The sequence below is a fragment of the Bos grunniens genome, chromosome 2 (assembly GCF_055505025.1).
Source record: "Bos grunniens cultivar Pamir isolate PY7600 chromosome 2, Bosgru_T2T1.0, whole genome shotgun sequence".
Taxonomy (NCBI): Eukaryota; Metazoa; Chordata; class Mammalia; order Artiodactyla; family Bovidae; genus Bos; species Bos grunniens.
Genome location: NC_141166.1, coordinates 10393066 through 10416087, shown reverse-complemented (window position 1 = coordinate 10416087; position 23022 = coordinate 10393066). Strand labels below are relative to the sequence as shown.

Below are 23022 nucleotides of genomic sequence, written 5' to 3'. Positions count from 1 at the left end.
GGCGCTTCCAAGGGGTCCAGCTCCGGAGATAGCCAGGGAGGGGGCCTGGGGTGCCCAATCCACCCCCAGGAAGGGAGGGAGGGTGAATGGAGCCCCAGCATGCCTAAAGGACCAGGTGCACACGGGGAGCTCTCATCCTAGACTGCAGTCCTCTCTACAGCTGCTAAAACCCCAATCCCTTCTTCTGCCTGAAACGGATCAAATAAACAAGCATTAAACACCAATATGATGTCTCAAACACTGCTGGATGCTCCAATTTATGCACATCACGTTCCTTCCTTCTGGGTGGCCCTGATGGGTGGACTCTAGTCTCCTTTTACAGAAGAGGCATCGGAGCCTCCGAGGGGTAAAACAACTCGCCCAAGGTCAGCTGGCAAATAAGAAAGAGGCGCAGGATTTTGAACTCAAGAGAGCCTGCCTCTCCTCCAAGTCAGGCCTCTCCTCCCCCTGGAAGGGCCACTTCTCTCTCCAGCTGCCCAAATCCCGGCTTTCGAGGCCCAGGCAAATGCCAGCTCTGTGGGGAAGGTGACCTGGTGCCCCACAGCCCACGTTTCCTCTTCTGCCACACACAGCAGTGCCCGTCCATCTGGTCCACCATCAACCTTGAGAGTGGATGCTACTGGGTTCCCTGGGACGTGCTCATCTCATCATGCCCCAGAGAGGCAGGTAGGCAGGTGGTATATTTCACTGCCCACTGTCAGGCCTGGCACTGAATGGAGGTTCTATGTGCCCACAGCCTGTTCCTCCCCATCACTGCATCCACCACACAGCTTTCTCATCACCACCCTTCCCCAATGCTGAGAACTCCCTAAAGGTGGGGTGTTGACTTCATTTTGGGGTTCCCAGTGCCATGAACATGTGATGATGCAAAAGATAAAACCAGCTCCTTCCACTGCACAAAGTGATGAGGTTCTGACCACAGGCTGAGCGCCCCCTGGTGTGTTGAGCCCAAAAGTGGGCACTGGGAATGCTACAAGATTCTGCAGCAACAGAGGTGAATGAGCAGGTGCCAAGTAATGATGGAAACTGAGCTCACAGGGACGCAGTGCTCCTCCTCTTCAGCACTCAGTGTGTTTCCTGGGCTGGGAGGAATGTGGGTTCTGTGGTCAAGCAAGACCTGACTTCATTGCCCACTAGCGATCTGGCCTTGGGCCTCAACTTTCTCATCTGTAAAATGGGGAGAGTAACAGTTTCTACCTCTGAGGATGTTATGAGAACCAAATGCAAAGCTCCTGGTATGGCACTTTCTCTCTCTTAACATGGCATTCAAGGCTCTCTCTGCCCCATCCATGTCCAGCCTCGTCTCCCTTCCCACCCCAGGATCTGCTGTTCCAGAAGCAGGAAGGAGTCACAGACTTGGGATCAAATGTAGGTTGTCCACCTAGGTAAGTGCTTGTCTTCTCTTAACCAGCCCCTCTAGCTCTGAGGTGAGAAGCTGCACTCACCACCAGTTCCCTCAAAGCTGCAGGCACCTCTGCAACCCCTAGAACTACAGCCCCAAGATCTGAACATCTGGATCTTCACTGGAGACCTACAGTCCCTTCATTACAAGGCAACCAGGGGCAGCTACTTGGTGGGAAGAGATTCTCCCACATGAGGCTGAGACATGGGGCTGAGACAAGTCAAGGGGCCCAGTCCACATGACTCGGCCTGGCCTTTGATGACCCAAGGTTGCCATAGTAACAAAAGAGGAGGGGGTGGGAGCCTACTTCTGTTGGCCTGCCCTGCCCCAGGAAACTCGGCTCCCTTATCTTAGGAGGCTGAGTCAAGACAAACATCAGGACCAGCCCTCGGTCCATCTCAAAGGTCGGGCTTATGGTCTGACACCTAGGCAGACCCAGGCCAGAAGGGCGCGGCCACTAACAGGCAGCGGAGCTGAGCAACACGGCCAGGCACTCGGCTGCCAGGGCTAAAGCTACTGTGTGCCGGGCAGCTGCTCTTCCATTTGCCCTTCAAGTCACTTCTGAGAGGCAGGAGGCAGGTACCATTATTCCCATTTTACTGCTGAGGAAACCAGACTCAGAAGGGAGAAGCTTCAGGTCAAATGGCAATGGTGGAGGCAGGACTAGAACTCAGGTCAGCTCTACCGCCAGAACTCACGCCCTGTCCTGCCTGGCGGCTTCCACAGCCCCTCCCCAGCCAGCAGCTCTGCGACCTCACAGCACCTTGAGAACTGGGTGAGGTCATTCCCAGCATGGTGATGAGAAAGCCCAGGCCAGACTGTCCCCCAGCCTCGCAGTGCTGTTGACACTCAAAACCAGCAACAGGCCCTGGGGGGCTGAAGGGAGAGCCCAAGGGACCAGAGAGCTCAGAGCCCAGGGAGCCGGCCTGGGGCTGGGAGCAGGGAGCCCTGAGAAACAGCCTGTGTGCCACGTGCCAGGCACTGGGCCTTGGTTTGATTGGAGGCCACCAGGTTCCCTCCCTCCAGCGCCAGGTGCCATGCCCTCATCAGAACCAGTGGACTTGAGCCTCTCCCATCAGCCCTTCACCCTCTTAATACAGTCAGCCAAGCCACCATGAGCAAATAAACAGAGGAAGCGTCCTGGTCTCGGTGACAGGTAAACCTGAGTTCTAGCCTGGCTTCTGACCCTGTCTGGGCCATAGTCCACTCACCTGAAGAACTGGAAGGCTGAAGTGAGTAATCCTGACATATGGGGTTGCCTCGAGCATTTGGTGGCACCAGAGAAGGACTTGGGCTTCCCTGGTGGCTCAGTAGGTAAAGAATCCACCTTCAATGCAGCGTTCGATCCCTGGGTTGGGAAGATCCCTTGGAGAAGGGAACGGCTACCCACTCTAGTATTCTGGCCTGGAGAATCCCATGGACTGAATAGTCCACGGGGTTGCAAAGAGTGGGACATGACTGAGTGACTTTCACTTTCACTTTCAGAGAAGGCAGGCTGAGCTGTCTGCCTGCCCCAGGGGGCCTCACACCTGGGCGGGACAAGGTCAGTGCCTCCCTCCTCGTCCACTCCAGGCAAAGTCACTCCACCCCTGACGATCCCTAGCTCCGGTGCTAGGGCCTTGCCCTTACCTTGGATGGCTGAAGCCCAGCTTCCTCCCCTGAGGCTTGACCATTCTGGAAAAGAGAGGAGAGAGTGGGGAACACTGTCAGAACTTACCAGAGTGGCACAAAGCAAAGACAGACCCTATGGGGCGCCCCAGCCCCTGGCTGCTCCCAGTGGCTAGAGGGGCCCTGGAGGCGGGGGCGGGAGTTCTGGGAGGGCACAGGCCTCAAGCCTCCTGCAATCGCCCCAACTCAGGCAGCCTGCTTTGGGCACCCCTCCCATGTTCTCTGCCTAGAAAACATCTCATCTTTGAAGGTCTGGCTCAAATGCCACCTCCCCCAGTGAGAAGGAAAGGACTGTGGGTGTGTGCCAACTAACCAACTCAAGAGGCCTCAGTTTCCCAATCTGTAACATGGGTATTTACATCCACCTCCCAGAGTTGATGCAAGGGCTGAAGGACACAAAGTCTGGGAGAGTGCCCAGCCCAGAAATGCCCTGGCCCTGCCTGCTCTGGGACCCCTCTCCATTCTTGCAGAATCACTGCTACTCCCTATGAACCTTCATTTTACCACTTATCACAAAGCAGGGACTACTGACTCATGGGCCGTGCGTGCTAAGTCACTTCAATTGTCTCCGACTCTTCGCGACCCCATGGACTGTAGCCTGCCAGGCTCCTCTGTCCATGGGATTCTCCAGACAAGAGTATTGGAGTGGGTTGCTGTTCCCTTCTCCAGGGAATCTTCCCCACCCAGGGATCGAACCCACGTCTCTTAGGTCTCCTGCGTTGACAGGCAGGTTCTTTACCACTAGTGCCACCTGGGAGCCCCTCCTAATAAATGGGGAATCCTGGGAGGCAGAGATGAGGCTTTGGTGCTAACAGCTGCTCTCTTCCGAGCCCCTGCTGCACGCCAGCACTGAGTTTGGTGCCTCACACCTGGGGCACCATTAAACCCTCCTGACCTGGGAGGTAGGCCTGGGTCCCATTTGGCAGAGAAAGAAACTGAGGTGCAGAGGGGCCTAGTGATGGCACCTAAGGCCATACCACTGCTCAGTGGGGATTCAAAATCCGGTCTCTGACACCAGGAGGTGCTCAAGAGGACTGAGGAAGAGGAGCCGGCTCCAGTGCCCAGCCAGGGCAACAGAGAGGCAGGCATGGCAGCTGGCCCCTGTGCAGTCCTCCAGACCCCAGACTTTGCCCTCCGCTGGGTGCTGTCCACCCTGGGTATACCACCCCTTTCCTGTGTGATATGAGGTGAGTAACCTACCCCATCCGGGCGCTGGGAAGCTAAAAGGAGCAGTCCCCAGCCCTCATGCACAGCAAGAGTGTGGAGAGACCAGGAAGACCCAGGACTTTGGAGCCAGAGGCCAAGTCCACAGGGCAGCTGCAGTCTTGTTGGCAGCAGCGGGCACAGCTGTGCTTTCCCCATTATATAATCTTCCTGCTCCTGGAGCAGCACTCCCTCCCCGCCAGTCCCTGGACATCCTGCCCCTTGAACCCCCTTAATGCCCCTAATCCTCCCCAGGGGCCAGTGTTCTGAGGCCCCATCATACGTGTTCTCTCTCAGGAGCTTGGGAAGCAGGACTGGGCGGAACCAGGCCTGAGGGGAGGAGGAGGCGTGAGGCCTTCGTAGACAGAGTTCTACTTCACCCAGCATTGCAGACTCCTGACATAACCCCGGATGGTAACAAGGGCCTACATGCCAGCCTCCCCCATTCTAAGCCCTCACCCTTCCTAAAACTCAACTGCAATCATCACACTTGAGTAAGACTCCCCTGGTCACTCACTCCTTACTGAGAACTTTCTAGGTACCAGGCCTCAAACTCTTCCATGGCTTCCCACTGCCTGTGGGATAAAGTCCCAGCTCCTTGGTATGGCATTCAAAGCCATCATCTCCAGCTCCCACAGGTGATTAATGTGGGTTCTGGAATCTGACCTTGTGGGTTATCACCTGCATAACTCTGAGGTTACTGCATTTCTCAAAGCTTCAGTTTCCCCATCTGTGAAATGGGGATAAAAGTAAAGTACCTCACTGGGTAGCTTTAAGAAGCAGGCAAAATAGTGCCTATAAAATACATACATCCAGGGACTTCCCTGGTGGTCCAGTGGGCCAAGACTCTACACTCCCAAAGCAGGGGGCCCAGGTTTGATCCCTGGTCAGATCCCACATGCCACAACTAAAGATCCCAAGTGCTACAACTAAGATCCGGCACAGCTAAATAAATATTAAAAAAAAAAAGTACAGCTGGCATATAACTGGTCCACAAACAATCACCATTATTACTATCCCTATTTTGGAGCTAAACTGAACAAGCTGAGACCCTGAACAGATCAGCTTGTCCCCAAGCATTTGCATGGTGGCTCCTTCTACCAAGAAAATCTTTCCTGCCCAGTCACTTCAGTACACTCCTGATCTTCTTGGAGGACTCAGTTAAATGTCTTCTCCTCTGTCCATACAGCCTCAAGTCCCTTCCTCCCTCCTCTGGGCCTCACAGCACCGAGCAAACCTCAGATTAACTCAGGGAGGAGCCACGGCTTGTCCAGTACTGTCTCCTTGGCACCCAGCTCAGGGTCTGGCACATAGCCTGTCAAATGAAACCTCAAACCAGCAAAGCGAGCAAGGAGGCCAGAGTAGGTTCTATTCCTCCCATTTTTCAGATGAGGCTCAGAAGAGCTGAGTGACTTAACTGCAGCCTGTTAGCAGGTGACACATCGGGCTATGACCCAGAGTCACATGAATCCCCAGTGAGAGAGAGGAGGAGGTGGTGGGTGAATCCAGAGGTGGGCGCTTACAGAGCAGTATCTTGGAGGATTCAGGGAGCCTGTTTGGCTGCCTCCAGTCCCGGGGTCTGGCTTGGGTACCATCTTCACGCAACGCCCAGGCCTGTAAGAGCTGATGCACAAGGTCTCTAGCGGGGAATGGGCGGCCCCGGAGAAAGCACTAGGAGTGCAAAGAGGACCACAGGTGGCCTTCCCCTTGAAAGCCGGGGTCCTGGGAAGACAGGGCGCATCTGCCCTTCCGGACTGACTGTTGCACAGAGGGTGGAAAGAACACAGGTCTGCAGCCACAAAGACAGAGCCCCTAATGCTGGCTCTGCCAGCCACTCACTCTGAATGTGTCTGTCTCATTACTTCTCTGAGCCTCGGCTTCCTCACCTGTACTAGGAGGGCAGGTCTGTCTTGTTCACAGGGGCACCCTGCTGGTTGGAGAAGTACTTGTCACATTGTAAGTGCTCAATAAATACTTGCTGAATGAATGAATAAGGACAATGATACTGACCTTGCAGAAAACTGAATGAAAGACCTTGTCTACGAGTCTGGTACAGGAAAGGCCTCTGGCCCCTTAGAGGATGGAGACTCACTCTCCTCCCGCTTCCTCAGAGAGCAATACTCATGGGCACAGCAACCGAGGGCCTCCAGGCCATTGTGCCCCCTCCCCAAAGGTCAAGATGGGTTCCAATAAGCATCCTTCCTTCCCACCCAAGCCGCTCTGTCTTGGGAAGAGAAGCATCCAGGGCAGTGTCTGGAGAAGCCGGGCAGCAGATGGACAAAGACAGCACGTGCCCCATAGGCAGGAAGCAGCCCCAGGAGTTGGGTTCAGAGCCCAGCACTGGCAACCCTGCCCACTGCTGGAAGCTGGGGGCCAGGTGCCAGGGCTGGCTGGCACTACTAGCCCTCAGCCAAGGCTGGACAGGAGAGTCTGCCAACATCCGGAGCCTCTCCTGGAGTACCTTCCACCTGGCCGGCTTGACCCCAGCTCTTGCCTGTCTTTAAGCCTCCGCCTACTGGGTAGAAGACAGTGAGAGATCTGGATTCTAATTCTGACTCTGACATTAATTCACAGGCCAGGTCCCACTGAGTTCAGTTATTCCATATGATAGGGGTAATACTCTCTGCCCTGAGAAGCTGTTTGGGGAATTATTTGACTTTAATAAGGCCACACTGGCGGAGTGGGGTGGACGGCACAGAGCAAAGCTCTGCACAGCGAGGCCGGGCCTGCGGCCACGGTTACTGAGCCCAGCAGGGCCAGGGGGAGGCCCCGGCAGAATCCTCACCCACACTTCCAGTGGGGTGGCTCCACCTGGGCCACACCCCAGACAAGGCCCTGCCTCCGAGCAGCCCATTCTCGGCCGCGTCACAGGGAGAGCAGATCCCAGGCCTCTGCCAAATGCCCTGCCAGCCCCTCGGCCTGCCTCCCTCCCGGCCAGGAGCCTGTACCTGCAGGTCAGGGTGCTGTATCACTTACATGTCACCTGGGCTGAGAACAGCGAGGCCCTGTTCTCCAGTAAGAACCTGCGCCCAACCCGTGCCCTGGCTACCCCATGCCTCCTGTTACCCAAACAATAACACCGAGTCGCCTGGCACTTCCATGGAGTGGGGAGGAGGAAAATGGGCAGCACTCCTTAGGGCTCTGCACCCTCTCAGGCCCAGAAAGCAGAGGCCAGAACCCAACCCTGGCCAGTGGAGAAACAGAGGTCCAGAGAGGCTATGGACTGACTGAGGGTCACACAGCGAATCTGAGGTGAAGCTCCTGTAGAAATCACAGCCCCCCTAAACCAGGGAAATAAGCCGTCTTTTTTCCTCTCAAAGTTCAGGTGCAGTAGGACTAAAACTGAGTTGAGTTTCCTGTTTAAACCTGGTCCCTGCCTCAGGATTTCCCAAAGAGAAGCAGGAAGCAGTGCCCTGGACTGGGAATCAAGTTTCTGGGTGTCTGCCTTCCCAACTAATATAACCCACGGTAAGTCCCTCCCTGGCCTCTCCCAGTCCACCTTCCTCTAGGGAGGCCTAGGTCTCAAGGGTGTGCCAGGACAAAGGAATTTACCTCTGAGCACCACCCCTAACCCCTTGTGCCCTAGTTCTAGAGGGTGGGCAGCCCGTGGATAGGGGCTGCAGAGGGCCGTGTTCCTCAGTTCAGAGGGTGAGTCAGCGGGAGAACTTTTGAGCTGTGCAGGGCCCGTAAAAACCCCATGGCAGGGATCCCAGAGCAATTTACTCCAAATTGCGCCTTCAGGTTGGTTACCTAATCTTGCCGCGCCCACCCTCCAATAGCCAGTGTCAGCGGTGACCATCCCTTTAAAGGGGCAGCACACTCCGGGTGCTGGGGACCCAGGATCCTCACTCAGCTCCCAACCAGCGGCCCTGAGGGGCAGGGCGCTTGGTGGTTGCCCCAGGTAAGAGAGGGCAGAGGAGGGGATCTAAGTGGGGAGGGATCCGAGCCCCAGCCAGAAGAAAATCACTTTGTGTCTCAGGCTCTCTGAGGTTTCCATCGTCTCCCTCATATCCTCACATCCCCCTGGAAAGGCAGTATCACCTACTGTCCTTCCCATAATGAGGCTGAGGGGAAAGTTTTGTCCATTTGCCCGTTCAAGGGCTTGACGTTGACCCTGGTGGGCACAGGAAGAGCGAGCCTTCTGCAAGGTTAGGGCCTAAACCACAGTATCCTCAGAAGGCAAGAGCTGCTTCTGGGAGAAGCTAGGCAGGCAAAGGCCAAATTCCCTAGAGGCCCAACCCATCCCATGGGAGGCGGCAGGAACCAAGGACCTCCTCATCTCCAGGAATAATTTTCTCAAAGGTCTAAGGTTCCCCATTCTCTTCTCCCGAGCCTGGGAGAGGTGACACAGGCGTCCTCTGACCCTAGCCTGGAGCAAAGAAAACCAAGGGTTTCAGCCCCAGACGGGCAGAGTCACCCCAAATTCCACAACTGCGACGATCAAGAAGGAAATCCTTCTAAGGTCAGCAGCGGAGATGCTGGGAGCTCTTGGGGTAGGGCCGCTGTGAGACATCAAGAAGTTGGCAGGGGGTGGGGTGGGGGGGTCCCATGACCCTCGTCTCTTGTGGAATCCAAGACATCTGGCATCCCAGCCCTGGTCCGTCTGCCCTAATGAAGGAACCTCCGACGGCTCCGGGTACAGGTCCCAGGTATGTGTGGGGTGAGGCGGGGGTCAGATCTAAGCGCAGCACGGGATTCGCTCTCCGGGGTAAGGGGCTTCCTCGGGGCTTGGCAGAGCGGTCCCTCGCGCACACACACCCGGAGCATTAGGGGGTGGAGCCGGAGACGAGGCTGGAGACCGGAGGGCACTCGCGTCCTCGCGGGCGCCCGCCAGGCTACAGCGGCGCCGCGGGCCGCCCCGCCCCTGTGGGGACTCGGGCTTGCCGGCCGCCGGCGCCCGTCCCCCGCCCAGCTCACTCACCTCCGGGTCCAGCGGCACCAGCTCCATGAGCGGCCAGGGCTCCTTGAGCTGGGCGAGCGGCATCGCGCCGCAGCCGGGCCGCCCGTGCTCCACCGGCGGCCCGAGCCGCGCCGCCTCCTGGGTTCTGAGGTCCCACGCTCAGCGTCCCCAGCGTCCCCTTCCTCCCCGCCGAGACCCTCTTGCTCTGGCTGGGCCGTCCGCCGCCGCCGCCGCCGCCGCGGCACTAGCACTTCGGCTCCCTCCGTCACCCGGCGCCGCCGCGCCCATTGGCTACCTGCGCGAGGGGGCGGGGCCAGTGTAGCCCCGCCCCGGCCCCCGCGGCGCGGCATTCCCAGGGAGGACCCCCGCCTCCGCCACGCGGGGAGTGAGGGCCCCGCCTCCACCGTGAGCCCCCGGCCCACGCTCCGCTCCGCCCAGGAGAGGCCCTCCTGGCTCCTCCCTCCCAAGCCCGGTCCCCGGGGCCCAAACCTCGTCAGGGCCACCGGTCTCCCCACACTCAGCTCATTTGGAATAGCTTCCCAGATGCCCCCTCTCTCTCCAGAGGGCCTGTACCCCCTTATTCCCTTTACCTCCCCTATCTCCCCTCAACCGCTCCCCCCCCCCGTCGCCCCACTCCCAGTCACACCGAATGTCCTAGGCCTGACCCAGGGAGAAGCTGGAAAAGGAAAGGAGCCTGAGCCCTACTCCCCTCGTTGCGAGGCCCTAGGACACTCCCCGCATCCCACCCACCCCCCACCCCAAACCGACACTGGGATCCCCTGCGCCCCAGCTCCGGGCAGGGTACGGATCTTCTTTCGCCACCATCAGGGCTCACAGTACCTCCAGACTGATGTCTTAATATGCGTGCTTTGCTCTTTTCAAGCCAAGTCTCTCCAGAATCTCTCCAGCTGGAGACCTGGCTCTGGGCTGATTGGGTTTTGTGCCCCCTCTGGGGAGGCTCCCAGGATCCACCGACACGTGGGCTGCACTTGTAGTAAGAGGCCAGGGAGAGGGATCCCCCCTGGAGAGACTCAGCCTCCATCTAAAGCAGTGTTAAGAGTCCAGGTGTGGTGAGATTCACACCTGGAAGAGTGTAGAGATGGGCTTGTGGGTTTCATGGAGGGGGAAGAATGGCCATTTGCAAAGCTATTCTAAGGCAGGATTGTTTATCAGAAGCTTTCTTCTGATCAGGCTTCACCAACTTATGACCTCCTGGTTTACACATCATAAAACAGCTTCAGAAAGATGGGGTGACTTACCCAAGGTCACACAGCAGGTCGGGAACAGATTATAGGACCTTAAAAAAAGTCAATGAAGGTTTCTCCTGAATCCACATGCTCCCGTTATTTCTTTATTTTCCAAGGGTAGCACCTCAACTGTTGAAGTGAATTGAGTTTTGAGTGGAAAAGACTTTGGAACCTAACAAATCTGGGTTGGAATCCCGTCCTTGCTACCTGCTTAATGTTGGGAAACTCCTTTCGGGTCCCTAAACCTGTTTCCTTATCTGTAAAAAGGGAATCATGATTCCAATCTTTCCGGTATATCCTGAGGACTAGATTTAATTCAATAAACATTTATGGGTATATATTACATGCCAGGCCCTCTTCTTGAGCATGTACTGTAAACCAGCCCCACTCCTAGCAATGAACAAAAGAAAATCCATGTTCTTATGGAGTTTACATTTGGTCTGGTGTGATCAGATAAATAATCACAGCTAACATTAGTACAGCACTTACTGTGGACCAGGTACTGTTCTAAACACTTTACCTGTAAATGCATTTAATCCTCACGACATCTTTATAAAGTAGGTGCTGTTATTACTGCAATATACAGATGATGAAATTGAGAACAGAGAAGTTAAGCATTTCATTTGTTGGGTCCCTCCAAGGTTACACAGCTAGAAAATGGCAGAGCTGAAAGACAACCCTGCTAGTCTGGGCCCAGAGTTCATTCTCTTGTTCACTCACTTGGTTACTTCCCTGATGAGGGCCAAACCGGAGGTAACCTGGGCCAGTGTTGGCACCTGTTATTATCACCAGCGTTAGTTATCAGTTGACCGGAACCAGTTTCTGACACCCCAGTCCCTGCTGCTCAGGGATAGCGTTGTAATATTTGGACCTACTTAGACTAAAAATCGTTGTTTATCTGAATTCAGATTTAATTGGGTATTCCATTGATTTGCTAAATCTAGCCATCCTATTCAGGGCTCAGAACAGATTGCACACAGGTGCCGAATATCTGGCTGCAAGCCAGTTTAAATAAGTTAAACTTGGGAAGAGACATTGTGACCCAGAGAATAAGCACAAAGGACTGGGGGAGGAAAATGAGGTGGATGAGTGGGAGGTGTGTAGGTGAAGGGAAAACTGGAATGATTTGGCCTTCAGTCTGCCCCCTTCCTGGAGCTGCTGGTCTCGTCCTTTCCCTTCTTACACGAAAGGATTCCCTATCAAGTGCATCATCTCAATTTAAGGATCCAGTAGTGATTGTGCTTTCCTGTGAATATTTTATTTCCTGTGTCCTCTGAAAAGTATTGGAGAGGCAGCAGGTCATGATGGAAAAGGGAGCGGAGGGTGGGGGAGGGGACAGAGGCCACCTGGGCCCTGCCTGGGAGCTTGGGCAGGTCAGCTTGCCATCACTGTAGTAGGGATGTTGCGGTCACTCAGCAGAGAGCTGTGGACACCAAGACACCGATCTGTAGCCTACAATGTGCTGATCCTGCTGTAGCCTCAGCTCACAGTTTTCTCCATTTCTCTCCAGGCTCCAGCCACACTGACTTTCCTGCAGTTCCCCTGCCACAGCACCTTGTTCTTTGTTCTTAAAACTGTCTTCCATCTTCCTCAAGCCAGTTTATCTCCACAGTCACTTCCTCCAGGACATCTTTCTTTACCTCCCTGTTATGGACAATGGACACTGCTCCTGAGTGCTCCTCAAGGTATGAAAGTGAAAGTGTTAGTCGCTCAGTCGTGTCCACCTCTCTGAGACCCCATGAACTGTAGCCTACTAGGCTCCACTGTCAGTGACGTTCTCCAGGACAGAATACTGGAGTGGTTTGCCATTTCCTCCTCCAGGGAATCTTCCCAACCCAGGGATCGAACCCAGGTCTCCGGCATTGCAAGCAGATTCTCTACTGTCTGAGCCACCAGGGAAGTATGCTGCTGCTGCTGCTAAGTCGCTTCAGTCGTGTCCAATTCTGTGCGACCCCATAGACGGCAGCCCACCAGGCTCCCCCGTCCCTGGGATTCTCCAGGCAAGAACACTGGAGTGGGTTGCCATTTCCTTCTCCAATGCATGAAAGTGAAAAGTGAAAGTGAAGTCGCTCAGTCGTGTCCAACTCTTTGGGACCCCACGGACTGCAGCCCACCAGGCTCCTCCGTCCATGGGATTTTCCAGGCAAGAGTACTGGAGTGGGGTGCCATTGCCTTCTCCTCCAGGGAAGTATACCTCAAGGTACACTTTTGCATTTGTTTTTGTGATTACTTGATTAACATCTGGCTCTCCAATTAGACAGTAAGCTGTGAGAGGGCAGCAATGGGCTCTTCTTGGCTCTTTCTTGTTTTCCTGGCACCTGACACACTGCCGGGCACATAGGAGACGCTCAGCGAGGATAAATGATATGTGCAACATCATCTGGCTGCAACACAGTAAACCTGGGATCGGATCCAGGCAGCCAATCTATTCTCAGGCTCTGAAATGCTACACTCTGAGGTGTGGATAAATGCTAGCTATGATTACTATTCATAATAGGATGAAAACAGGCTGTTCTGGGCAGTCACTTGAGGTGTTTGTTAAATGAATGACTCATAAGTGTGTGCTGGACACAAGTGAGGTTCTTAGTCTGTTCCCTGTGGAAGAGGTTATTCTGGCCTGGAGCAGTGGTCTGAGCTGATAGGGGCTGAGCACCTGGTTTTAGGTCCTTCTCCTGCAGCCTGGCCATGAGCTTGCTGTAATGTTCAAGAGTGCAGGTTCTGGATGCTCCCTGCCTCAGGAAGGGAGTCTGTCATTATTTTTTTCTTGGCCTTTCAGTAGGGGAAGGTCTTGGCACATGTGTCTCCTGGCAGCAGGTGGAACAGCATGCAGGGAACGATCATAATGGTAGTTACCTTTAACCAGAACTTGGCTCAGCATTTAAATAATCATCATTATCAGCTATGACAGCTTATTTTTTAAATCTGGATAATTAAACGTTTTAAAAATATTTTATTTATTTATTTGGCTGCACCAGGTCTTAGCTGTGGCACACGGGGTTTTCAGTCTTCACTGTGGCATGTGGCATCCAGTTCCCTGACTAGGGATCGAACCCCTGTCCCCTGCATCAGCAGGTGGATTCTTAACCACTGGACCACCAGGGACGTCCCAATGGTATTACTCACCTTTCTTTCATGGCATGCCTCTCTACCAACAATCATATTGTATATTTACCGGTTTATTGTTTGTTTCTCCCACTAGGAACAAAGCTCCATGAGGTAGGACTTTTCTGTTTTGTTTACTGATACTCGCTGGACATGGCAGACATGGCAAGCCCTCAAAATAGGCTTGTGAATAGAGCCACACCAACCTGGCCTCTAACCCCTGCTTGCCCGCTTCCTAGTTGCCTGACTGAGAATTTCAGTTAACACATCTGAGTTTGTTTCCACATCTGTAAAATAGGAGTGGTTACGAGTTATTAGGTGAAGTCAGGGAACAAAATGCCTGTGCAGTGTCTGCTACACGATCAGTGCTCACTGGAAAGGGTATGTAACAATCCTAGACTCTCTCTCTTCTCTCCAAATTCTTGCCCCTGAAAAGTAGGAGGAGGGCAATAGACTGGGGCTTCGGCAGCTCACTGGGTGAGTTCTCCATTGGTGTGAGATGAATATGTAAGAAGAGGCTTCAGCTTGAAGGAATTCCCATAACTGTGATCAAGAGGCTGGTAAAGAATGAGGCGAAAAGCCAGGACATCTACCTAAGGCTGTTGGTCAAGCTGTACAGGTTTCTGGCCAAATGAACCAACTCCTTTGATCAAGTTGTGCTAAAGACCTTGATCGTAAGTTACACCGATTAGCTACCTCTGGCCCTTTCCCGGATGATCTGGAAGATGGAATTTCCTGGCCAGGAAGGCAAAACAGCTGTGGTTGTAGGGATCTAATTGATGTTGTGCCTGCCCAGGAGGTACCAAACAGGGTGTGTGGGCTGCCCCAGGAGCAGCCACACCCAGGGCATCATCTCCAAGGCCTGGAGCAAGATCCCCAACCTTCAACCAGCTGGCCCTGGACTCTCCCAAGGGCTGTGGCACTGGCCTGCTCTCTGGTCCTGGTGAAGGCTGAGAGGTGGTACAGGCAAATCCTGCATTCCCAGGGCTAGAAGTTTAAGTGCGCCGGAAACCAGTGGGCCAGCTGCTGCTACAAAAACTAACCCTACCCTGGAGAAGGAAATGGCAACCTACTCCAGTATTCTTGCCTAGAAAATTCCATAGACAGAGGAATCCACATGGACACAAATAGGATACAACTGAGCTACTGACCATAGGGGTAAGAATGGGACTCATCACTGTTAATTAGTAAGAGGAATCTTATTGGGGAGATAAAAATGTTACAGAACTTGACTGTGGTGATGGTTGCACAGCTAGGTAAGTTTAATGAAGGTCATTGAAGTGATCCTCAATTCCATTCCTGTTTAAGCATCTGGGTTCCTTGCCATAACATCTATTGCCACCCATATCTAGAATGAAGTTGTCTTGGAGCCTGTTGTACATTTAAAAATAAGCTTTTTTTAAAAGGTCATTGAACTGTACAATTTAAATATGGAACTTAAATTATACCTCAATAAAGTTGTTTCTTTTTCAGAAAAAAAAACAAAAACAAAACTAACCCTAGATCCTGCCTTGTTAGTAAAAAGATTTTGGATGCTGGAGAAATAAATATGAGGCCAAAGGCAGTCAGAGAAGAGGAGACATGGGAGCACCCAGATGAGACAGTCCCAGGGCTACTGGAGAATTAGCTAGTGGGATCCTCCACTGACCTGGAGATGGGGCCAGGGGTGGGAAGGCAGAGAGACGCAGAAGCTTCTCACTGCTGGTTACAGCGGATGGGAGCTGGCAGGAGAGGGAGATTCAGTAGTAGCTAGAGATGGGGATGGAATTGGAGACAACAGGCAGAGAGTAAGCAGAGGGTCATCAACAGATACTAATGGGCAGCTATATGCCAGGCACTGTTCTGGGCACTGAGGACACCGTGGAGGAAAACACAGAGAGGGTCTCTGCCCAGTAGGGGTGGGTAAACTACCAGTGGCCTGTGGACCAAATCTGGCCTCTTTTTATGTGCCTATGAGCTAAGAGCAGTTTTTGCATCTTTAAAAGACTGAAAAAAAAATCAAAAGGATATTTTATAATGTGTGAAAATTATGTGAAATTCAGATTCCAGGATCCATAAATAAAGTTTTATTGGAGCACAGCCACGCTCCGTTTACGTATGGTCTAGGGCTGCTTCCACACTGCAACAGCAGCGTTGAGCAGTCTCAACAGAGACCATATGGCCAAGAAAGCCTAAAATGTTTACTAGCTGGCTCTTCAGGAAATAAAAGAAATTTTTTTTTTTTTGTCAACCCCTGCTCTAGGAACTTGCATTCTCTTTGGAGAAATGGTTAAACAAGCAGGTAAGCTAATTTCAGAGCCAGCCGGCATCAGCATTTCCTCACACCCTGCTTCTGCCTTGGCCACCTTCCCCTGGAAGGGAAGTTGCTCCCTCCAGCTGGGATGTAATACAGCAAGAGAGGAACTGGGGTCATTGTAACCAGCCCCCTGCTTCCGGGCCAAGAGGATCAAGCCTTTTCCTGGAAGGAAAAAGTCACTGTCAGTGATTTGTGAAGTCCAGCACCCACTAGATAACCTTCCCCAATCTCAGATCCTCAATCTAAGAACAATTCCTTTATGACTTTGGAGGAACATGGTCACCTTTGTCATCAAGGTCTGCCACCTGGGTACCTGCCACCTGTGTGCAGCGTCTCCTTCTTTACAGAGTCTTCTCTCACACTATCTCCTTGAGCTCTTACGGGATAAGACATGGCTTGGGGTTACTGTTCCCCTACAGATGAAGAAACTGAGACTTGGAGGGAGGACCTGACTTACCCAGGGTCACATAGCTTGAAATAGCTTGCAGAGCCAGAATTAGAAAGTAGTGCAACGTCAGCTTTGGAAGGGACTTTGAGACTGTCTCAGCCAGAGATAGGAAACTGATGGCCTGAGGCAAGAGGTGAATCAGGTAAGGGTGGTGGCCAGTCCTCCGTGTGCAAGACACAAGGCATGCTTTGTCTGTAGAGAGGTTTAAAACATTAGTGAAACTGGGTGCGTCCGCTTTTATTATCACCATGCCCTGGCAATTCTAAACAATGTCCTTGGTGATAAAACCCTCCATCCTGAAGAGATCTTTATTGGTCTAACTTAAATTATAATTTGGACATTTTATCACCTAACCTTTCATAAATAATGCATTCTACATGGACGCTAACTTGAAGAATCCCCAGTTACATAACTGGCCCCAACATACACCTTCAGGTGAGAGTTCATAGCAGGTCAGCATCACTGGAGCTCACACCAGGAGTGTTCATGTCCCTGTGTCCCTCCATTTATCTACATTTTTAAAGTCTTTATTGAAGTTCAGTATTTCTGTTTTATGTTTCGGGTTTTTGCCTGTGAGGCATGTGGGAACTTAGCTCCCCGACCAGGGATCAAACTTGCACCCTCTGCATTGGAAAGCGAAGACCCAACCACCGGATGCCCAGGGAGGTTCCCATGTCCCTGCATTTGAACAGCAGATTTGAAGTCAACAGTGATAGCACAGTGATGGTAAAACAGTAATTGTTACTGCAGTTCTGTCATTCTCTGTGCAAACCATTCTCTGAACTTCATGAGTTGCCTCTTTTGGAGGCATTTTGTCGTGTGTGTGTGTATGTCCCTTTTTGTTAAAAAAATAATGTAACCAAAAATTATTAGTCCATTACTTTGTTCCCCTTTGTACTACAATTTTTAATTTATTAAAAATTTTATTGGTCTGAGTGTATATATGAGGTTCAATAAAAGCCAGTTTTTACTATTTTTGTTGCTTTTCTGCCATTATTATGTTTTATTTCATGATTATTATTGAAGATAATCTTGTCATGTTGGCCTTAAAAAAATGATCTATTCTACCCACACTACTGTATACAAGATGGATAACCAACAAGGACCTGCTGTATAGCACAGGGAACTCTACTCAATATTCTGTGATAACCTATATGAGAAAAGAATCTAAAAGAAGAATAAGTATACGTACAACTGGATCACTTTGTGGTACACCTGAAACTAACACAACATTGTAAATCAACTATATTACAATAAAAATGAAAATATTTTTTGAAAAATTACTGGAAAATATAAGTTAAAGAAGTTAATGAAAAATAAAATCTGATATCTTGGGGGGAAAAAAGATACATTCTGGGTGTCAAACATACCAAGTTCACCATTGGTCTGAAGACAGAATAGGACCCACAGACAATGACATTGTTATCTTCTCAAACATAATTATTATTTTATTGAGGCACCTCCTTGGTGCCAGGCACTGTTCTAAAGTTTGACATGTGTCATCCCGTTATTTCCCCCACTCAACAAATGTTTATTAAGATCTTACCCATGTGTGAGGCACCATGGTAGGCGCTGGGGATATGACAGTGAACAAAGCCGAATGCTTTCTCTCTCTTACCCTTGAACCACTGGACCTGGAGGTGGAATGGGTGTTCTCTTTGTGTATCATCATGTTTTAAGAATAAAGCCACGGTGGGAATATAAACTGATATAGCCATGGAGAACAGTATGGAAATTCTTTAAAAAAAAAACTAGGGAAAAAACTACCATAAGACCCAGCAATCCCATTACTGGGCATATGCCCTAAGGAAATCACAACTCAGAAAGACACATGTGGGGCTTCCCTGGTGGCTCAGCGGTAAAGAATCCACCTGCCAATGCAGGGCGGGAGACATGGGTTTAATCCCTGGTCCAGGAAGATCCCACATGCTGTGGGACAACTAGGCCCATGAGCCACAACCACTGAGCCTGCACACTAAGGCCCAGAAGGCTTAAACAAATGCTGAAGCCCAAACGCTCTAGAGCCTGTGCTCTGCAACAAGAAGCCACCACAATGAGAAGCCCACTCGCTGCTGAGTTTTTTCGGTGGTGCTCCCCTTAAATTCTGCATCCATGATGGTTCCTCATTAACTTCATTCTAGTAACCTCAGCCTAGTCCTGTCCTTGCTCATGTGACCCTTTCAACAATCATGTGAAGTAGGTGCAATAATTAGCCCCATTCTACAGATAAGAAAAGTGAGGCACAGAGAAGCTAAATGATTTGCTCAAAGTCATACAGTTAAGTGGTAAAGCTGGTGCATGAAGTTCTCTTAGAGTCCATGCTCTTAACCCTATTTTACATTTTGTTTATATTTACATTTTGTGTAGTCTATACGGGTGGCTAAATATCTCAAATAACTTGAATTTAAATTTTGAATTTAAAATTAAAAATACAGGGAGGCACATTCCACTGCCCCTCTGGTCAGGGAAAGTCCTTGGGACATGAGGCACAGCTGGAAAGGCAGCCACCCTCTCACCTGTCACACAACGCACATTGGTGGGGAAACTGGGGTTAAACCATTCATAGATGACCTGCTTCTGGGTCGGAGTTTCCTACGTAACACAGCAGCTCCCTTGCTGAGATCTATTGAAAGTCAGAGAGAAGGGTTTGTAAAAAGAAAATGTATATATATATATTAAAAAAAGACAGGAAGAATAAAATTTAAAATAGAACTTTCCTGCCTCTTTAAAAGTCAGGCCACCTGGGCTCACAGTCCGTTTTGCGACCATCAGCAGGCAGCCCCTCTTAGGTAAAACAAGTCCAGCAGATTACCACAGTCTCCACCACCTGCTATTGTCCCAATGCCTCGTCCGTTTCATTCACTTGCTACCTGACTGCTCCCGGGGGCTTGGATTTGGACCCCTAATGTAGCCATTTCGCAAATGGAAGAACCCAAGCCCCAGAGGGGAAGACGTTTACCCAGTTCACACAGTACTTTGAGCTGGACTCCAAGCCAGGCCTTACACAGCCCTTCAGTGACAAGAGTCACTTGCGACTTTACACTTGATGGGGGCTCAGAAAGGAAACCTCCTTTCTGAGCCCCCATCAGACAGATCAAGCTAACCCCTATTTCCTGAGCACCTCCCACTTGTCTCCAAGGTGGGCGTTTCCACATCAACATTTCATGGGAATCTCCCAATGACTCTGGCAGGTCAGCCTTGACAACCTCTAGCTTCCAGGTGAGAAAAGGGCTCAGGGGTTTGTGACTCTCCCAGGATCTCACTGCAAGTTTGTGGCAGGTCTGTCTAACTTCACTAGCTCTTGAAATAAGAACAGAGGAGTCCACCTCCTGCTCTCTCCCAAAGGCTCCCCTCTCTCTCTCTTGCTAGGATTTTCTTAGGCTGAGGCTGGAGTCACGGCTGCTTAAATTTACTCTCTTCCAGAAGGATGCCGACACAGGGCAGCCTGAGAGTCAAGCTGGAGTTGTCAAAAATACTGATATAGGGACTTTCCTGGTGGTCCAGTGGTTAAGAATCTGCCTTGCAATGCAGAGGACACGGGTTCGCTCTCTGATCGGGAAACTAAGATCCCACATGTCTCAGAGCAACTAAGCCTGCCTGTCGAAACTACTGAGCCTCCACACTTCAGAGTCCTCTCCACCGCGTCCCAAAGAAGATTGTGTGTGCCACAATGAAGACAGCCAAATAGATAAAGATGAAAAAAAAGCCTATATGCCAATCATGTGCTAAATGCTTTTCAGAGTTTTTAGTATTCTCTTCTTTATATTTATCTGCATCCTCTAAAATTTCCACAATGAATAAAATATTTTATTTTCCTGTGCAAGGAATTGCTTGATCTAGGCTGAGAAATGATTCTACTGAAGGTGTGGGGAAACGGGGAGCAATATCTCCAATCTGCAGTTAAGGAAATTGAGGCTCGGAAGGCTGGCCCAAGGTCACACAGCTAGGAAGTGATGAAGTCAGGATGCTGTCCAAATCCAAGGCCTGTGCTCTTTCCATTCCACTACTCTGCCTACCCTTCTCCTTTGTTTTGTAACACCTTGTTCCACAAAGGAGTTCAGGCAATTTATAAAAATACAAAAAAGAGGGAATTCCTTGGCAGTCCAGTAGTTAAGACTCAGCACTTTCACTGGAGTGGCCTGGTCCCTAGTCAGGGAACTATAGCCAAAAAAATTAAAAATACATAAAAGGGATCAAGCATTTATCTTAACTTTCCTGTACAAACTATTTCAGGAAAATCAAATAATGGATGAGGAAAAGTTATTCTTTATGGAAGAATTCCAGCTAATGAATGCAAAAAGAATGACAGAATTATGAATAGAAAGTCACCATTTTGTAAACCTAATGAGATAATGGATCATCAGTGGATGCTAAAACTAACAGATAAAACTTTGGGGGGAATTCCATAATGAAGAGACTAGGCCAAGGGCCCTGAAACCATGGATGAGTCAATAAAAATATTTCAAGTCAATATTATGTACCACTAGACTTAGCAGGAGCAGCAGATATGACATGGACATGATATGATATGACATGGACATGATATGATATGACATGGATATGATATGACACATGGATATCACCAGATGGTTGACACCAAAATCAGATGACTATATTCTTTGTAGCCAAAGATGGAGAAGCTCTATACAGTCAGCAAAAACAAGACCAGGAGCTGACTGTGGCTCAGATCATGAACTCCTTATTGCCAAATTCAGACTCCAATTGAAGAAAGTGGAGAAAACCACTAGAACATTCAGGTATGACCTAAATCAAATCTCTTATGACTAAACAATGGAAGTGAGAAATAGATTTAAGGGACTAGATCTGATAGATAGAGTGCCTGATGAACTATGGACAGAGGTTCATGACATTGTACAGGAGACAGGGATCAAGACCATCCCCAAGAAAAAGAAATGCAAAAAAGCAAAATGGCTGTCTGAGGAGGCCTTACAAATAGCCGTGAAAAGAAGGGAAGTGAAAAGCAAAGGGGAAAAGGGAAGATATACCCATTTGAATGCAGAGTTCCAAAGAATAGCAAGGAGAGATAAGAAAGCCTTCCTCAGCAATCAGTGCAAAGAAATAGAGGAAAACAATTGAATGGTAAAGACTAGAGATCTCTTCAAGAAAATTAGAGATACCAAGGGAACATTTCATGCAAAGATGGGCTTGATAAAGGACAGAAATGGTAGGGACCTAACAGAAGCAGAAGATATGAAGAAGAAGTGGCAAGAATACACAGAAGAACTGTACAAAAAAGAGCTTCACGACCCAAATAATCACGATGGTGTGATAACTCACCTAGAGCCAGACATCCTGGAATGTGAAGTCAAGCAGGCCTTAGGAAGCATCACTATGAACAAAGCTAGTGGAGGTAATGGAATTCCAGTTGAGCCATTTCAAATCCTGAAAGATGATGCTGTGAAAGTGCTGCACTCAATATGCCAGCAAATTTGGAAAACTCAGCAGTGGCCACAGGACTGGAAAAGGTCAGTTTTCATTCCAATCCCAAAGAAAGGCAAGGCCAAAGAATGCTCAAACTACCACACAATTGCACTCATTTCACACGCTGCTGCTGCTAAGTTGCTTCAGTAGTGTCCAACTCTGTGTGACCCCATAGATGGCAGCCCACCAGGCTCCCCCATCCCTGGGATTCTCCAGGCAAGAACACTGGAGTGGGTTGCCATTTCCTTCTCCAATGCATGAAAGTGAAAAGTGAAAGTGAAGTCGCTCAGTCGTGTCCGACTCCTAGTGACCCCACGGACTGCAGCCCACCAGGCTCCTCCGTCCATGGGATTTTCCAGGCAAGAGTACTGGCATGGGTTGCCATTGCCTTCTCCGTCACACACTAGTAAAGTAATGCTTAAAATTCTCCAAGCCAGGCTTCAGCAATACGTGAACCGTGAACTTCCAGATGTTCAAGCTGGTTTTAGAAAAGGCAGAGGAACCAGAGATCAAATTGCCAGCATCCGCTGGATCACTGAAAAAGCAAGAGTTCCAGAAAAACATCTATTTCTGCTTTATTGACTATGCCAAAGCCTTTGACTATGTGGATCACAATAAACTGTGGAAAATTCTTCAAGAGAAGGGAATACCAGACCACCTGACCTGCCTCTTGAGAAATCTGTACGCAGGTCAGGAAGCCACAGTTAGAACTGGACATGGAACAGCAGACTGGTTCCACATAGGAAAAGGAGTACGTCAAGGCTGTATATTGTCACCCTACTTATTTAACTTATACTCAGAGTACATTATGAGAAACGCTGGGCTGGAGGAAGCACAGGCTAGAATCAAGATTGTCAGGAGAAATATGAGTAACCTCAGATATGCAGATGACACCACCTTTATGGCAGAAAGTAAAGAACTAAAGAGCCTCTTGATGAAGGTGAAAGTGGAGAGTGAAAAAGTTGGCTTAAAGCTTAACATTCAGAAAACTAAGATTATGGCATCTGGTCCCATCACTTCATGGCAGATAGATGTGGAAACAGTGGGGGACTTTATTTTTCTGGGCTCCAAAATCACTGCAGATGGTGACTGCAGCCATGAAATGAAAACACGCTTACTCCTTGGAAGGAAAGTTATGACCAACCTAGATAGCATATTCAAAAGCAGACACATTACTTTGTCAAGAAAGGTCCGTCTAGTCAAGGCTATGGTTTTTCCAGTGGTCATGTATGGATGTGAGAGTTGGACTATAAAGAAAGCTGAGCGCTGAAGAATTGATGCTTCTGAACTGTGGTGTTGGAGAAGACTCTTGAG

General features: G+C 50.3%; 1 protein-coding gene and 1 long non-coding RNA gene across 5 annotated transcripts in view; one reads left to right on the top strand and one right to left on the bottom strand.

Moving 5' to 3' along the window:
• Positions 1-9419, bottom strand: part of RPS6KA1 (ribosomal protein S6 kinase A1) — a 37947-nt gene extending 28528 nt beyond the window's left edge. Inside the window, exons 1-2 of one of the 2 annotated variants that reach the window (XM_086329990.1) lie at positions 9195-9419; positions 3032-3076 (exon numbers count right to left, since the gene is read on the bottom strand). In XM_086329990.1, coding sequence (XP_086186116.1) covers positions 3032-3076; positions 9195-9257 — 108 coding nt within the window. In that variant the 5' untranslated portion in view covers positions 9258-9419. The remainder of the gene's footprint in view (positions 1-3031; positions 3077-9194) is intronic. The other variant, XM_086329997.1, reaches the window with a different exon arrangement.
• LOC147377457 (uncharacterized) lies at positions 1713-21464 on the top strand. Of its 3 annotated transcripts, XR_015138242.1 has the most exons (5): positions 1713-2634; positions 4089-4257; positions 7594-7741; positions 11931-12620; positions 15765-21464. It is a non-coding gene; the product is annotated as an uncharacterized LOC147377457 (long non-coding RNA). The 3 variants fall into 3 exon arrangements; XR_015138243.1 differs by lacking the exons at positions 1713-2634; positions 4089-4257; positions 7594-7741 and adding an exon at positions 11536-11718; XR_015138241.1 differs by lacking the exons at positions 1713-2634; positions 4089-4257; positions 7594-7741 and having other exon boundaries at positions 11536-12620.
• The last annotated feature ends 1558 nt before the right edge of the window (positions 21465-23022 follow it).